Consider the following 13,956-nt stretch of genomic DNA (forward strand, 5'->3'; position numbering starts at 1 on the left):
AAGAAAGAGAAAGTAAAGGGAAGAAGGAAAGAGGGTATAGTGTCAGGAGTGAGGAATAAATTAGGGGGAATAGAGAGAATAGAAATGGGACTTGTGAAAGAGGATGGACAACTGGCGAGAATGGTAAAGATAGGAAGATGAAAGGTGAGGAAAGTTTGCGTTTACAGCAGAAGCAGAGAAGAAGAAGGTTGGAACTTGACTTGGAAATGGTAGGGGAAAAAGGAATGCGAATTGGTGTTGATAGGAGGTGATTTGAATGCTTGGACGGGAGGGCAGGGGAGGAAGAAATATGTGATGAAGAGAATGAGACTTTGAGGAGACAATCGAAACACAAACAAGTGGAACAGGAGGGTAAGACTCTGTTGGAAATGCTGAGAAAAACAGGATGGTTCATTTCTAATGAGAACTCGGAAGGAGATGAAGAAGGCGAGATTACGTTTACAGAAAAAGGGAAAACAGTAATAGAATACATACTGTCCGAGAAAAGGATGATGAAACTTTTGGAAAGAATCGAAGTGAAGATCGAAATAGAGTCAGAACACTTTCCAGTCGTTGCAACGTTGAAGTGTGGGAATTGGAGAGGATAGGCAAGGAAGACAGAATGGGCAACAGGGGAAAAATGAAAAATAAGTAAATGTGTAGTGGATAAACTAAGAGAATATACGGAAAGAATGAAAGAAGAGAATTTGGTGATTGAAAATGGAGGAGGCGTGGATGAGATGTGTAAGATGAGGGGGCGGGTAGGGAAGGTATTTAAAGAAATTTGACTAAGTGAGGAACAAAGAAGGGGAAAATTGGATAGTGAGATGGGGAATGTGTAGAGAATAAAGAGCATATGAAGTTATCCCTAAAGATTTGGAGCAAGGAGAGATAGACAGAAATAAGTATAATAAAAGGGAATGGGAACACGAGAAATTACTCGATGTAAAACGACAGGATAGGAAAGCGAGGTAAATGTAGGAGGTACAGAAAGCAGTGAATGAAGGAAGAGAATGGGAGATTATTAATAGAATAAGGGTTAGATGGAAAGGAATCAATGAAGAGATAAGGATGGGTAAATGAACGGTATATTTTTTAAGAAATTGTTAGGAGGGGTGAATAACCAAAAGAAGGGGGAAAGTAGAAAGATCAAAGAGGGAGACATGTAAGATGGGAATGAGGTGACTAGAAAGGAAGTGAATCAAGAAATTGAGAAGTTAAAAAGGAACAACTCGACAGGAAAGGATGGAATGGAAAATAAACCGTTGAAATATGGTGGAAGAGATGTTAGAGAAGAGAATTGGAATGTATGTAATAGAGTATGGAGAGGGGAAGGATGACCGATTGAGTGAAGAATAGGTTCGGTAGTTCCTTTACTAAAGAAAGACGGTGGTAGGTAAGTGAAATATTATAGAGGCGGAATCACTGTCCTCCCAGTAACATATAAAATATGCGCGGAGGTGCTTGGGAAGAGATTAGAAGAACAGGCAGAAGAGAGAGAAAGTATTCCATATAATCAAACAGGATCTAGGAAGGGGATGGGGAGAGTGGATGATATTTTCGTTCTGAATTATTTAGTCAATAGGAACTTGGAACAGAAAGAGTTGATTGATAGGATAAAAGAGGATTTCACGGAGACAAAGACAAGGGTGATGATCGGGAAACAGCAGGGAGAGGAGTTCTGGATAGGGAGAGGCCTCAGGAAAGAGTGCCCGCTAAGCCCGTTGTTATTTAGCGTATTATTAGCAGACCTAGAAGAGAAAATGGAAAAAAAAGGAAAGGCCCGAAAGGTCCCGAACAGAGCGGGGGAGGGAAGGTTGTAACAAAGTTACAAGCACCTCGATTCTATACGGGGAACAACACCCCCAGTTCTTATTATCGCAATCTTACCGCCAGGGTAAGTTAGTCTGGTGCTCACTCCACGTTCCGGTAGTTGGCGCCTCTTTAACCACTTCGCAACCCCCTGGTTTCCTAACGTCACAACCGACGAAGTCACCACGCGGTCCTACTGGAGCTCATCCCCCATTTTGGTCCACCCCTAACTGCCCCGGAACCTTGGCTTCGCCGCCCAGGTTCTATCAACAACGCTCGTCCACTCTTGGCTTCGCCGCCCGGTTCGGGCTATCGTGATACTTTCTACTCACCTGTTGTAAGTTTGGTTTAATAAACCCTTTTATATTTAATTAATTACCTTCCTCATTGACTTCACCCGTTCTCTCGATATTCCAAATCCTTTCCATCCTTTAATTTGCGAGATCCCTCACAGTATTAGGAAATAAGCGGATATACTTGTTAGCGTACAAGGACCATGTGGTGCTTCTGGCAAAGAACGAAAGTGGCATGAACTTGCTAATGAAACGATTCGAAGAGTGTGTGAGAGAGGAATATCTGACAGTTTATGTGGTAAAAACAAAGATAGTATCTTTCAGGAAGAGATATATGAAGTAAAGTATGGATGAAGATAAATTGGGAAATGGTGGAAATGGTAGAGGATTTTTAATTTGGGTGTCTGGTTCAAAGCGGGAGGTGGAAATGATGTGCGGGTGAAAGAAAGGATGAAAAGTGCGAGTAAGGTGATGGGTCAAGTGAGGGCGATTAGAAAAAGAAGATTCAAAGAGGACTGGAAGATGAGAGCGTGTCTGTTTGATTCACTTGCATGGTAAGTGACGTGTTATGGAGTGGAGATTTAAGATTGGAAGGGATGCAAAAAGGTAGAAAACATGAAAGAGAGACTTCTGAGATGGATTATGGGAGTGAGATGGAACTGCCCAGGTTATATGCTAAGAGAAAAAACAGGGAGAGATACGAAATAGAGAGTAGGGGAGAAACATAGGACATTCAAGATAAGAGGAGGAGAGATGGAAACTTATAAGGGAATGGAAAATGGCAGAAAAGGGGAGGGAGTGACAGGAATTAGAGAGGGAAATGACCAAGAAGCAGGAAGAGAAAGAATGGGGAGAGATTAGGAAGTCAAAATACAATAAATTGTATAAATTGATTAGGATAGAAGGCGTTTTCAGAATATTTAAGGATTTGAAAACGTAGTTCAGGCGGTCCAGGATGGTATGCTACAGAATGGGATAAGGCATGAATGACTGTAAATATTAGATGACTGAAGAAATGAAAATGTATAGAGTATGTGGTTATGCAAGGGAATCATGGTAGCACGTGTTGGAGAGATCAACAGGGGAAGAGGAAAACATTGTGGCAGATAGAATGGTGACAGGTGGTAAGAAAATTGTACAGAGTTTGTGTGGAAGGTGTGAATAGAGTGTGCCAAGGGGTCGTAGGAGTTTGTGGTCAAGATTATGGGCCTTCAAGGGGGGGAAGGGTGGTTATCGTAGTACTGTGAGATCTAAGGTGAGAGAAGAGGGTGTCTGCAGGGGCTGTGTGAGGTAAAATAAAGCAAATAAAGGGAAAATTTGGAGCGATGGTGGGAAACAGTCTTCAGAAATATCTGTAGGTTGCAAAAGGTACTTTTTGCATAACGAGGTCCCAGTTTTCCGACGAAAGAGTGGGAGGTGATCAGCGAGAGTATTGGCGGGGCTGGTAATTAATTCAACGGAGAGTAAATTTCCTACACGTCACAAAAACCAACTTCGCGTGGCCTGGTAACGAGCGGCGCGTTGGAGAGAGGAAAAAGCGAAACAAAGTAGCAAGAAGGCGTGAGAGCGTCAGGAGAAAAGCGCGGTAGTGTATCTGTTTAAAGAAAGCGTAAGGACAAGTGGGTCTCACCCCCCCCCCCCACCTAAAAATGGATGAGTAGGCGGAGAAGGAGGCTCTCAGGGTGTTGATAAGCAAGATCAATGGGTTAGAGGAAAGACGTGAGGGGGCCGATGGAGCAGATGGAAATTATGAGGGAGGGCCTGAAAGTAAGAGATGAGAAATGGGAAAAGTAGCTAAAAGAGCTGATAGAGAATGTGAGGAATGAAAAAGTAGTTAAGATGCAGCAAATAGAATAAGAGAAAATAAGGTTAGAGTAAAGAGGAGACGAAGGACTAGTGGGAGAATTATAACAGGGGTTAGGGATGGATTAGAGGAAGAAGTTCATGAAGGGAGAGAGGGGGGAAGGTCATGCAAATGGTGACAGCAAAGATCGGAGGGATAACGTTTAAGTTCATAACTGTGTAAAATAAGGATGGGATGTGCAGGATTAATGAAAGGGTGTAAGACTTACCAGGCGAGAGAAAGGACGGTAATAGGGTACCGGAGAGGGATTTTAATTCGAGAATTATAAGGAAAGGGGGCCTTCACAAAAAAGGGGGGAGCTTCAAAAGGAAATCGAAGAATAAGATAATAAATAAGGAGAAGGATATTTTAAGAGAGTGGATGAAGGGTAGAGGCTGGGCGGTGGGAAATGGTGATAGACTATGTGATCGTAAATATGCAAGGGTGAGAGAAAACACAGAAATTCGCAGTAGAAGGGAGGTTAGAATCCGACCATCAGCCACTAAGATGTATGAAAGGATCTGAAAGGAAAAGGGAAAGGGTATGTGTAAAGGAAGGTATTTAGAAAGCAGAAGAAATGAATGGTTAAATCGTGCTAGGATAGGGAATCTAAAAAGATTAAAATAAAGGTGAAAAGAAGGAACTGCAAAAAGGAAGGAGTAAGTAGAAATGAGGAGGTAGTTGTGCTTGATACGTAAGAAGAAAAGGCAGAAAAAGGAGAAAAATCTGGAAGAGGACTTGAGAAGTGTTAAGACACAAAGGGATGTGTGAAAGATAATTAATATATTTAAGAAACGTGGAGTGGGGTTAAGTGAGAAGACAGAGAGTGTGGAACAGCGGTAATTTTTTAAAGATTCATTTCAGGACTCAGATACACAGAAGAGAGATTAGTTGATTAGAAAAACGAGGGAGATAGGTGGAGAGGAGCTGAATGGCGAGGAGATAGAGTAGCAGATGAAGAAGTTGAAAAGGTCTAAGCAGCAGACTCTCTAAGAGAGAGGCTGAAGGGGGTAGTGAAAATAGTATGGAGGGGGTAGGGGTCCCTAAGAGGTTAGACGAAAGAGTTGATCGTACCACTGTATAAAAAAGGGGATAGGAGAGGCAGGGAAATTATAGAGGGATTACGCTAAAAAATACGGCATACAAAGTATACGCGATGATGTTGGTGAATAGGCTGTGGACGGATATCGAGGGGAAAGGAAGATTGCCGGAGAGGTAGGCGGACTTTAGAAAGGAAAGGAGTATTATCAACAATATTGACGTCTTGCAGCACTTGGTGGATAGAAAATTAGCTAATAAAGGTGCGAAAGGGTCTAAAAGGCGCGTTTCCTTCGGTGGATAGGGAGGATTTCTGGATGGATATGGGGTTGAGGCATGGGTGTCTGCTTGGTCCGACGCTTTTTGCAATTTGGGGCAAGGGAGGGGAGTGGAAGTGAAAGAGAAAGGCTGTGCAGGAAGTGAAAAAGTTTTCGTACCTGAGCTTTCACTTTCGGAGAAATAGGGGAGTGGATGGTCCTATGAAAGATAGAGTTAGAAGGGCGAATGTAGTGATAAGGCAGGTGTCGGGTTTGGGAAAAAAGTTGTTCGCAGATGATTTTGGAAGGAGAATGATAGTTTTTGAGTTGCTAGTGATGAGTGTATTATTTTATGAAGTGTTTAGTTAAGTTTAGTGTTTTTGTTTATTTTAGTGGAGGTGTGGGAATGGAAAACAAGAGAGGATATAAAGCGGAAACAAGAGAGGTATCCAAAGTGGACACTCGTGTTGGCAAGGAATACGCCTACTTATATTCTCAGGAGGGAGATGCGAAGAACGACTTTAGGGATTATAACAGGGAGCCGAGTATGTAAATATGAGAAATTTTGGGAAGGGGGGAAAGAAAGCTGGTCACGGAGTTTCGGTGGGAGAAGGAGAACATGAGAGAAAAGAAGGGAGGTATATGAGTTGTTTATGAAAAATGGCATAAAGAGAGAGAGAGAGAAGATAGCAAGGTAAGAGAGAATAAGAGAATCAAGATTTAACAGGAACTATGCGTGGATTATGCCAAGGGAGAGAGCACAATATTTGTGTGAGCAAGAAGAGAAAGGAAGTCAGGAACTTATAGCGAGGATGAGATGCGGATGTATGGAAGATTATAATAGGTTCTGGCTTTCTAGAGAGAAGAGGATGTATGAATTGTGTGGAAAGGGGGATGCAAAAGGGGAGCACTGGCTGAAAGAGTGTGAGGAGGTGGAAAGGAGTGCGATAAGCATGGAGGTATTGTTGCATGAAATGGGGGACAAAAGGGCAGTAGCATGTGTGAAGGGGGTGTTGGGTAAGATGGAGAAGAAGAGAAGGAGGAAGGCAGAGGAATAGAGAAATAAAGATGGTAAATAGGAGAGTAAGTAGGTGTTGGAAAATGGTAAATATTGTAAATAGTATATGAGTATTAGGTATATGAGAAATTTGTATAAGAAAAACTAGCTAGTACTTATTAAGAAACAAGGTTGAATGTTTGGTTGAAAATGAATCCGTTTAAGTTGAGGCGTCAGCAGTTTCATTGAAACTTCGTTTTTTTGTTTTTTTCTTTCTTAATTTATTCAACTGTTTTCAATTTGTAATTAAAATCTTTTTGGCTTGAAAAATTAACTATTATATTTCTTGATAAGAATTCACTTTGTTTGGTTAAAAAATCTACTACTCTGTTAGAAGTTGTACTACTTTAAATAAAATTCATAATTTTAGTAGCAAAATCTACTGTTTGGTTGTAATTAATACATTACTGCAACTGTTGTGCGGATAGTTTTAAAATACAAAAAAGGCGAATTTTTAAGCGATTCATTCACAGATTTTTAGTATTTTTTACGATGTCCCAGTGACGGTCGGTATCAATCAAAGTACCAGTCACTCAAATAAAAACTTCCACATAAATAATTTTATTTCATGACCAAATATTATTTATAAATGCGTCTAAGCGTTATTGACAAAATTATAAAATTCAAATTGTTGATGTATTTTTAATATTGTAATTCAAGAAAAAAATGTTTCTTAAGGTTTTTGTATAAACTGAAAATGATTTTTAATATTGAAAAATTAATTTTAAGAGAATGTTTGAAAAGATTTCAAAACATTTAAAAAGGTTTTCAAAATCGTAAAAAAACCATTCGGAAGATTTTACAGAACTTTTTTAAATATCCAGAATTTTTTTAATTTGAGGAAAAACTCCAAATATTTTAAGACATTTCAACTAAATGTAGATTTTGAATGATTTATAAAATAGTCTAGAAGCTTTTAAGAATTTTAAAATGTTTCAAAAAAATAAACAGATGTTCTGAAGAGTCCAAAAGATTTAAAAAGATTTCTGAAATTTAAAAACAAATCTGGAATATATTTCTTTTTTCATACTTCAAAAATAACTATAGATTATAAATAATACTTATTCCTTGCTCTTAAATCTAAGAATTTAAATTTAACTCGAATTCAAATTTTCAAAAAATTAAGACAAATATATGGTTATTTGACATTTTTATTTTCAATGAAAAAATTTTTTTTTAATTTTTTGGATTTTCTAACATATACAATGTAAATAATATTCTGAAATTTTCTTATTTTCTAGAATAACTTCTACAAAACAATTTTTTGCCGTATTTTCAGTTGTATTTCCAGAGTTCAAATCTAAGGAAATGGAAATGGTAGAAATTTTATGCGAGAACAAAAACGTAAAATAAATTGTATGTGATAAATATAATATCATCATCGTGATCAACATGCATTTTTCTTTTTTTTTCTTTTCGTTATGTATTTTTTCAAATGAAGCAAACTGGCTCTTTAAAATTTTTAAATGTGGAAACATGGAATTGAATGAAAATTGTAACAAAACAATAAATTTTCAATTAAATAAAGAAATAAATTATATTCCGGTATTATTCATCTTGGGGGCGAAATTTTGTAAAAAATCGAGAAGGTTCTAACCGGGTAGATAAAGCATGTATAATATTATTAATAATTTATTAGATAATTTTGAGGCTTTATTTTAACCACACAATTGTTTGATAATGCGTAAATGTTTCTCCACTTTCATAATGTTTTCTATGATTTTTCTTATTGATATTTATAGGTGTAATTTTTAAAATTTTCAATTCATGATATAAAACAACTTCAAGTTAATAAAAGCCAATCAGGTTTTCAACAACAAAATTAATTAAACAATTGAATACTAAACCTTAGTTCGTATTCTGTAAAACATCAAATTTGGGTTAAGTTTTCGACAAACTAAATTTTGAGTGATTAAAAAAATGTTTAAAAAACTAAAACAAGCAAAAAAATTATAATAATTATGGCAACACAAATTTGTTGGAAATACTGTGATGTCAGAAAATGTCTTAATTGATCAAAATAATAATGCTGCAGTTGTCTCACGGAATAAAATTGCAAATTCGGCATCCTATACTCCAGGGAAGTCGAAATTTTGGAAATGGAGAAAAATCCACTTTGAGGGTTCGATATTTTATTTGTTATCATTCAAAAAAAAATAGAGACTGAAACACTTTATTCAAAAAAGGGAAAAATAAATTTAATAATTTTTTACTTAATTTTTCCATCGTATTCTAAGTTTTCTATTCAAGAACTGTTATGTACAATGAGCAAATTAAAGCCACTGTGAGCTTATCTAAGGAGTACAGCTCGGCTCTCATCCGCATTTGAGAGACAAGCTGCGCTCGTTACCTGTATGTATATATTTTTATTCTTTAATATATAAAAAATTTAATAATAAATAATTATTAATTTTAATTTAATAGAAAGAATTATTGTACTAAATTCTTATTTTAAAAAATTTATTTAAATCGAAAAGGTTAGTACAACAAAAGGAGTTCCTAGTAAGAGTACAGATTTAAAAGAAGCTCTCTGTGAGAAGATTCCTCTTCAATATGACCTTCTTCGAAAAATCCGACGTCAGCATGGTTCTACGATCGTCAGTCAAATTACAATTGACGATATATTTCGCGGCTTAAGAGGAGTGAATACAATTATCAGAGAAACTTCAGAAGTCGATTCTAAATTGGGAGTAAGAATTTTCCTATTTGACTTTTTTTAAACTTGCTGAAATAAGTTTGAAAATTTAGCAAAACTTTTTGGAAAAGTTTCGTGCGAAGTAGAAAAAACTAATAAATATTAATTACATAACATTATGGTGGATTACTCCGCCTTAAGCAGACTCACGTGATTTTTTAGTGAAATCATTACTTTCTAACAATTTGGTGAATATATAACACAATATAATCATTTTTAAGCAGATAGTTGAATTCTTAAACAAAAGTTTAATTTTCTACTGAAAAAGACCAATCTTTTAAAAGAATAGTTTAATTTTCTACCGAAGGAATACATTTTTAACTCAAATGATAAATCATTAAACAAGAAAATGAATTTTTAGGAAATAGTTGCAATTTCAACAAAAACTTGAATTTTCGATAAATTATTGAATTTACAACTTAAAAGATTAGATTTTTAGGACAATATTTAATTTTTTAAACAAACAGAATATTTTTTAATAGAAACGATGAATCTTTCACCGACAAAATTAATTTTTACAGTAATTCCACTTTCAACCAAGTACAGTTGACTTTTCAAACCAAAAGTTTAATTTTGAACAATAAAGATTAATTTACTATTAAAAAAGACGGAGTATCAACAATAATGAATTTTTACCAACTTTTGTTTTTCAGCAAAAAAGATTAATTTTGTACCAAAAAATATAACTTTTTAACAAAAAACAAAGATTTTAAACCAAATAGTTGAATTTACAACTAACAAAGTTAAAATTTAAATGAAGAAGCTTTATTTTTCTCAAAGAAGACAACTTTTCAACAAAAAAATAAAATTTTAACCAAATATTTGTATTTGCAAAAAAAAAAGTTAAATTAAAAAAAAAAGAAAACGTATTTGAAAAAGTAGGTAATTTTGTCCATCATAGAAATTAATTTTTGACTGAACCCACGTATCTTCTCCTGGAAATATAAATTTTTAATAAATAAGTTCAAATCTTAACTAGACATAAATGAATATTTAGCCAAAAAGACGAATTTGCAATGAAGAAGATTAATTTTCTACCAAAGAAGACGACTTTTCAACAAATTACATGAAATTTCAAGCAAATAGTTGAATTTTCTACTGAAAAAATTAGTTTTAAACAAACAAAAAAAGACTCATTTTGAACTACATAGTTAAATTTGTAAGCAAACAGATGAATTTTGAACTGAAACGATGAATCGTCTACCAAAAATATCAATTTTAAATAAATAAGTTCCAATTTCTACCAAGTGTAGTTGAATTTTCAACTGAAAAAATAATAATTTTGAAGAAAAAAATACAAAAAATTTTGAAATTAATAGTTAACTTTTTAACCAAAGGCATTTTAAAGAAGAATATGAATTTCTTAGTGGAAAAGGCGAATTTTCAGAAAAATACTTGAAATTCCAACTAAGAAAAATTGATTTTGAACAATGAAAATAAGGAATTTTTAACTAAATAGTTAATTTTTTAAAACAAAATATAAAATTATAATTGAAATGATAAATCTTCAATAACAAAAAATGAATTTTGAAAATGAATAGTTAACATTCCAGCAATAAAAAAATTAATGTTTAACTATAAAAATGAATCTTCAACCAAAAAAAAAAATCATTTTTAAACAGTGACAAAATTAATTTGTAACTAAACGATGAATCTTCGAACAATATAATGAATTTTTAAACAAATAGTTAAATTTTCAGTCCAAAAGATAAATTTTCTTTTTAAAAAATTATACAACCAAAAACATGAATTTTCAACTAAAACAGATAATTTTTCATACAAAAATAATATATTCACATATTTAATTAGAAAAATAATTTTTCAAAAGTAAAAAAAGGAATTTTTAACAAAATAATTGAATTTTCAACCAAAGAAACGATTTTAGAAACAAAATAGTTTTTCAACCAAATAAAATAATTTTTCAACGAAAAATCTCAATTTTCTGCCAAAAAATTAAGCTTTCTATTTTTTCTAAATATCTTCTTTGAAAAAATCAATTTTCAACGAAGAATGGAATAGTTTGAATTTCATGTAAAGAACTGAAGTTATAACTAGAATAATAAATCTTCAACCAAAAAAGTGAATTTATACCACTCTAACCTCAGTAATGAAAGTAATGAAATCTCAACTTTGATTATAATAAATCTTCAACTAAACAAAATGTTTTTTAAACATATATAGACATTTTTTAACAAGGAATAAAATACATGTTTTACTGAAAAGACGAACTTTCAAAGAACAGATGAATTTTCACCCCAAACGGAAAATTTTTCAAATCAAAGTAGAATAGTCAGTTAAATAGTCAGTGAAAATATTTATTTAAAAAAAAAAATTTTAATGAAATAGTTATAATTTGAACCAAACAGATAAATTTTCGAACGGAAAGAATAAACTTCTATTAAATAAGATAAATTTTTTGGTTTATTTTTAATTAAGCAGTTGAATTTACAATTTTTAAAAAAGTCGACCAAAAATAGAAAAGTTAAATTTTAAGTTAATAAATTGATTTTGATTTTTAAAAAGGAATCTCCAACGACCTAGTTAAATTTTCAACTGAATTACCTGCATTGCTTCGAATTATTGTAATTATGCCGAATTACAAGTAGAATACGCCTGATTAATACTGGATTGAAAATAGATTATAGGTGGATTTATCTGACTTCCAAAAGGATTAGTTGAATTACCTGAGTGACTTAAAATTATTAGGATTACTTCGAATTACAAGTGGATTTTTTGGATTAAAACTGGAATACAAGTGGATTACTTAGATCACTAGAAATACTTTGGAAAAGTGTGAAATATCCGCTTTAAATGTGGATTACTCCTAATTATAAATGGATTGCTCCGAATCAAAAGTGAATTACTGTGAATAATTATAAGTGCATTCCTCTTGACTGCAAGTCGATTACTTCGAATTACATTAATTACTCTGGTCTAAAGTGGATTACTCCGGATTCGAACTGAATAATCAATCTGAAATACAAGTGGATTATTCCGAATTACAATTTGCTTACACTGGTTTACAATTGTATCACTCCGGATTACAAGCGGATTACTCCGAATCACAAGTGGATTATTCTGAAATGAAAGTGGATTACACCGCATTACAATTGAATTACACCGATTTTCATTTAGATTAATCCGAATTACAAGTTGATTACTCCGAATGAAAAGTGTATTCTTATAAATTACAAGTGCATTACTGCTGATTGAAAGTGGATTACTAAGAATTACATGAATTACTCCGCTTGCAAGTATATTACGCCGAAATAGAACTGAGCAACGAGTGAATTTCTTGTATTGCTTGAATTATTTCAAAATAATTTCGGTTACAGCCGATTACCAGTGGATTACTACAAACTACAAGTAGTTTACTCTGAAATACAAGTGGATTACACTGAATTACAATTCTATCACACCGAATTACAATTGGATTACTCCGAATTACAAGTGGATTACCCCAAATTACAAGTGGATAACTCTAAAATACAAGTGTATTGCACCGAACTACAATCGGATTACACCAATTTACAATTGCATTAGTCCGAATGACAAGTGGAAAACTCTGAATCACCAGTGGGTTCCTATGAATTGCAAGTACATTACTGCTGGTTGAAAGTGGATTAATCAGACTTACATGAATTACTCCGGTTGCAAGTGTATTATGCCAAAATAGAACTAAGTTACAAATAGATTAATTGTATTACCTGAATTACTTCAAAATAATCTGTATTACAGCCGATTACATGTAGATTACTCCGAATCGAAAGTGGATTACTCCGATTTATCAGTGGATTACTCTGAAATACAAGTGTATTACACCGAATTGCAATTGGATTGCACTGATTTACAATTGGATTACTCCGAATCACAAGTGGATTACTCCGAATCACAAGTGGATTCCTGTGAATTACAAGTACATTACTGCTGATTGGAAGTTGATTAATCAGAATTACATGAATTACTCCGGTTTGAATTGTATTACGCCGAACTAGGACTGAGTTACAAGTGGATTACTTGTATTACCTGAATTACTTCAAAATAATCTGAATTACAGTCAATTACAAGTATATTACTCCGAATCACAAGTGGATTCCTATGAATTACAAGTGCATTACTGCTGATTGGAAGTTGATTACTCAGAATTACATAAATTACTCCGGTTTCAAGTGGATTACGCTGAACTAGAACTGAAGTACAAGCAGATTACATCAAACTCTTGCTATCAGTTACCCCGTTTTCAGACTTCCTAGAACTGCTGGCTTCCGCAGTTTCTCATAGGATCAGGGCGAGAGTGGTGGCGACATTATTTATACAGAATTATGTTCCAATTGGAAACGAGTCAGGCGGCCCTCACTGCTTACGTTTCTATCTCCCCGAAATTAGTCCAAGGCCGTTTGAAAGCAACCCCAGACACTTGACTGAAAGCAAGAGTTGATGTACTTGAATTACCTGAAGTGCTTCAAAAAAATCGGGATTACAGCCGATTACAATTGGATTTCTCCGAATCACAAGTGGATCACTCCGAATTAGAAGTGGATTACTCCGAATTACACGAGGATTACACCGAAATGCAATTGCATTACTTCGAATTGCAAATGGATTACTCTGAATTACACGTGTATTACACCAAAATATCTAAAGTTCTTTTCCAAGTTTATATTTTTGAAATAAATCACGAGTTGATGATAAATTTTGTTTCTGCTATAAAAACGATAAGGAGTTATATATCTGATATGTAACAGTAGTTGAACAAATACGTAAGAGTTTACAAGTAATCTATAAGTAGTAAACAAATATGTAACACTTTAGTAAAGTAACAGTTACTTAAAAAGCATATCACTGTCACTGACATATCATTTATGTAACAGTTACGTATCTGTTACATATATCTGATATTTATCCAATGGCTGCATAACTGCTATGTGCTCGGTGCACAATTGTTATGTAACTATTATGTAACTTTTACAAAACACATATAT

General features: G+C 33.9%; 1 protein-coding gene across 4 annotated transcripts in view; it reads left to right on the forward strand.

Moving 5' to 3' along the window:
* The window catches only part of LOC117173454 (probable citrate synthase 2, mitochondrial), a 47,328-nt gene that overhangs the window by 16,833 nt on the left and 16,539 nt on the right, over window positions 1-13,956 (forward strand). For 2 of the 4 annotated variants that reach the window (XR_004467189.1, XM_033362035.1), the window contains exons 1-2: window positions 8,143-8,401; window positions 8,757-8,969. The exons of 1 other annotated variant lie outside the window; for it this stretch is intronic. Coding sequence is in view for 2 of the 3 variants with exons in the window: in XM_033362035.1 (XP_033217926.1) it covers window positions 8,306-8,401; window positions 8,757-8,969 (309 nt within the window). In the remaining variant the exon portion in view is untranslated. Of the gene's footprint in view, window positions 1-8,142; window positions 8,402-8,756; window positions 8,970-13,956 lie in introns of those variants that run through there. One more of the 4 variants, XM_033362036.1, reaches the window with a different exon arrangement.

Source organism: Belonocnema kinseyi, chromosome 5 (assembly GCF_010883055.1).
Source record: "Belonocnema kinseyi isolate 2016_QV_RU_SX_M_011 chromosome 5, B_treatae_v1, whole genome shotgun sequence".
NCBI classification, from domain to species: domain Eukaryota; kingdom Metazoa; phylum Arthropoda; class Insecta; order Hymenoptera; family Cynipidae; genus Belonocnema; species Belonocnema kinseyi.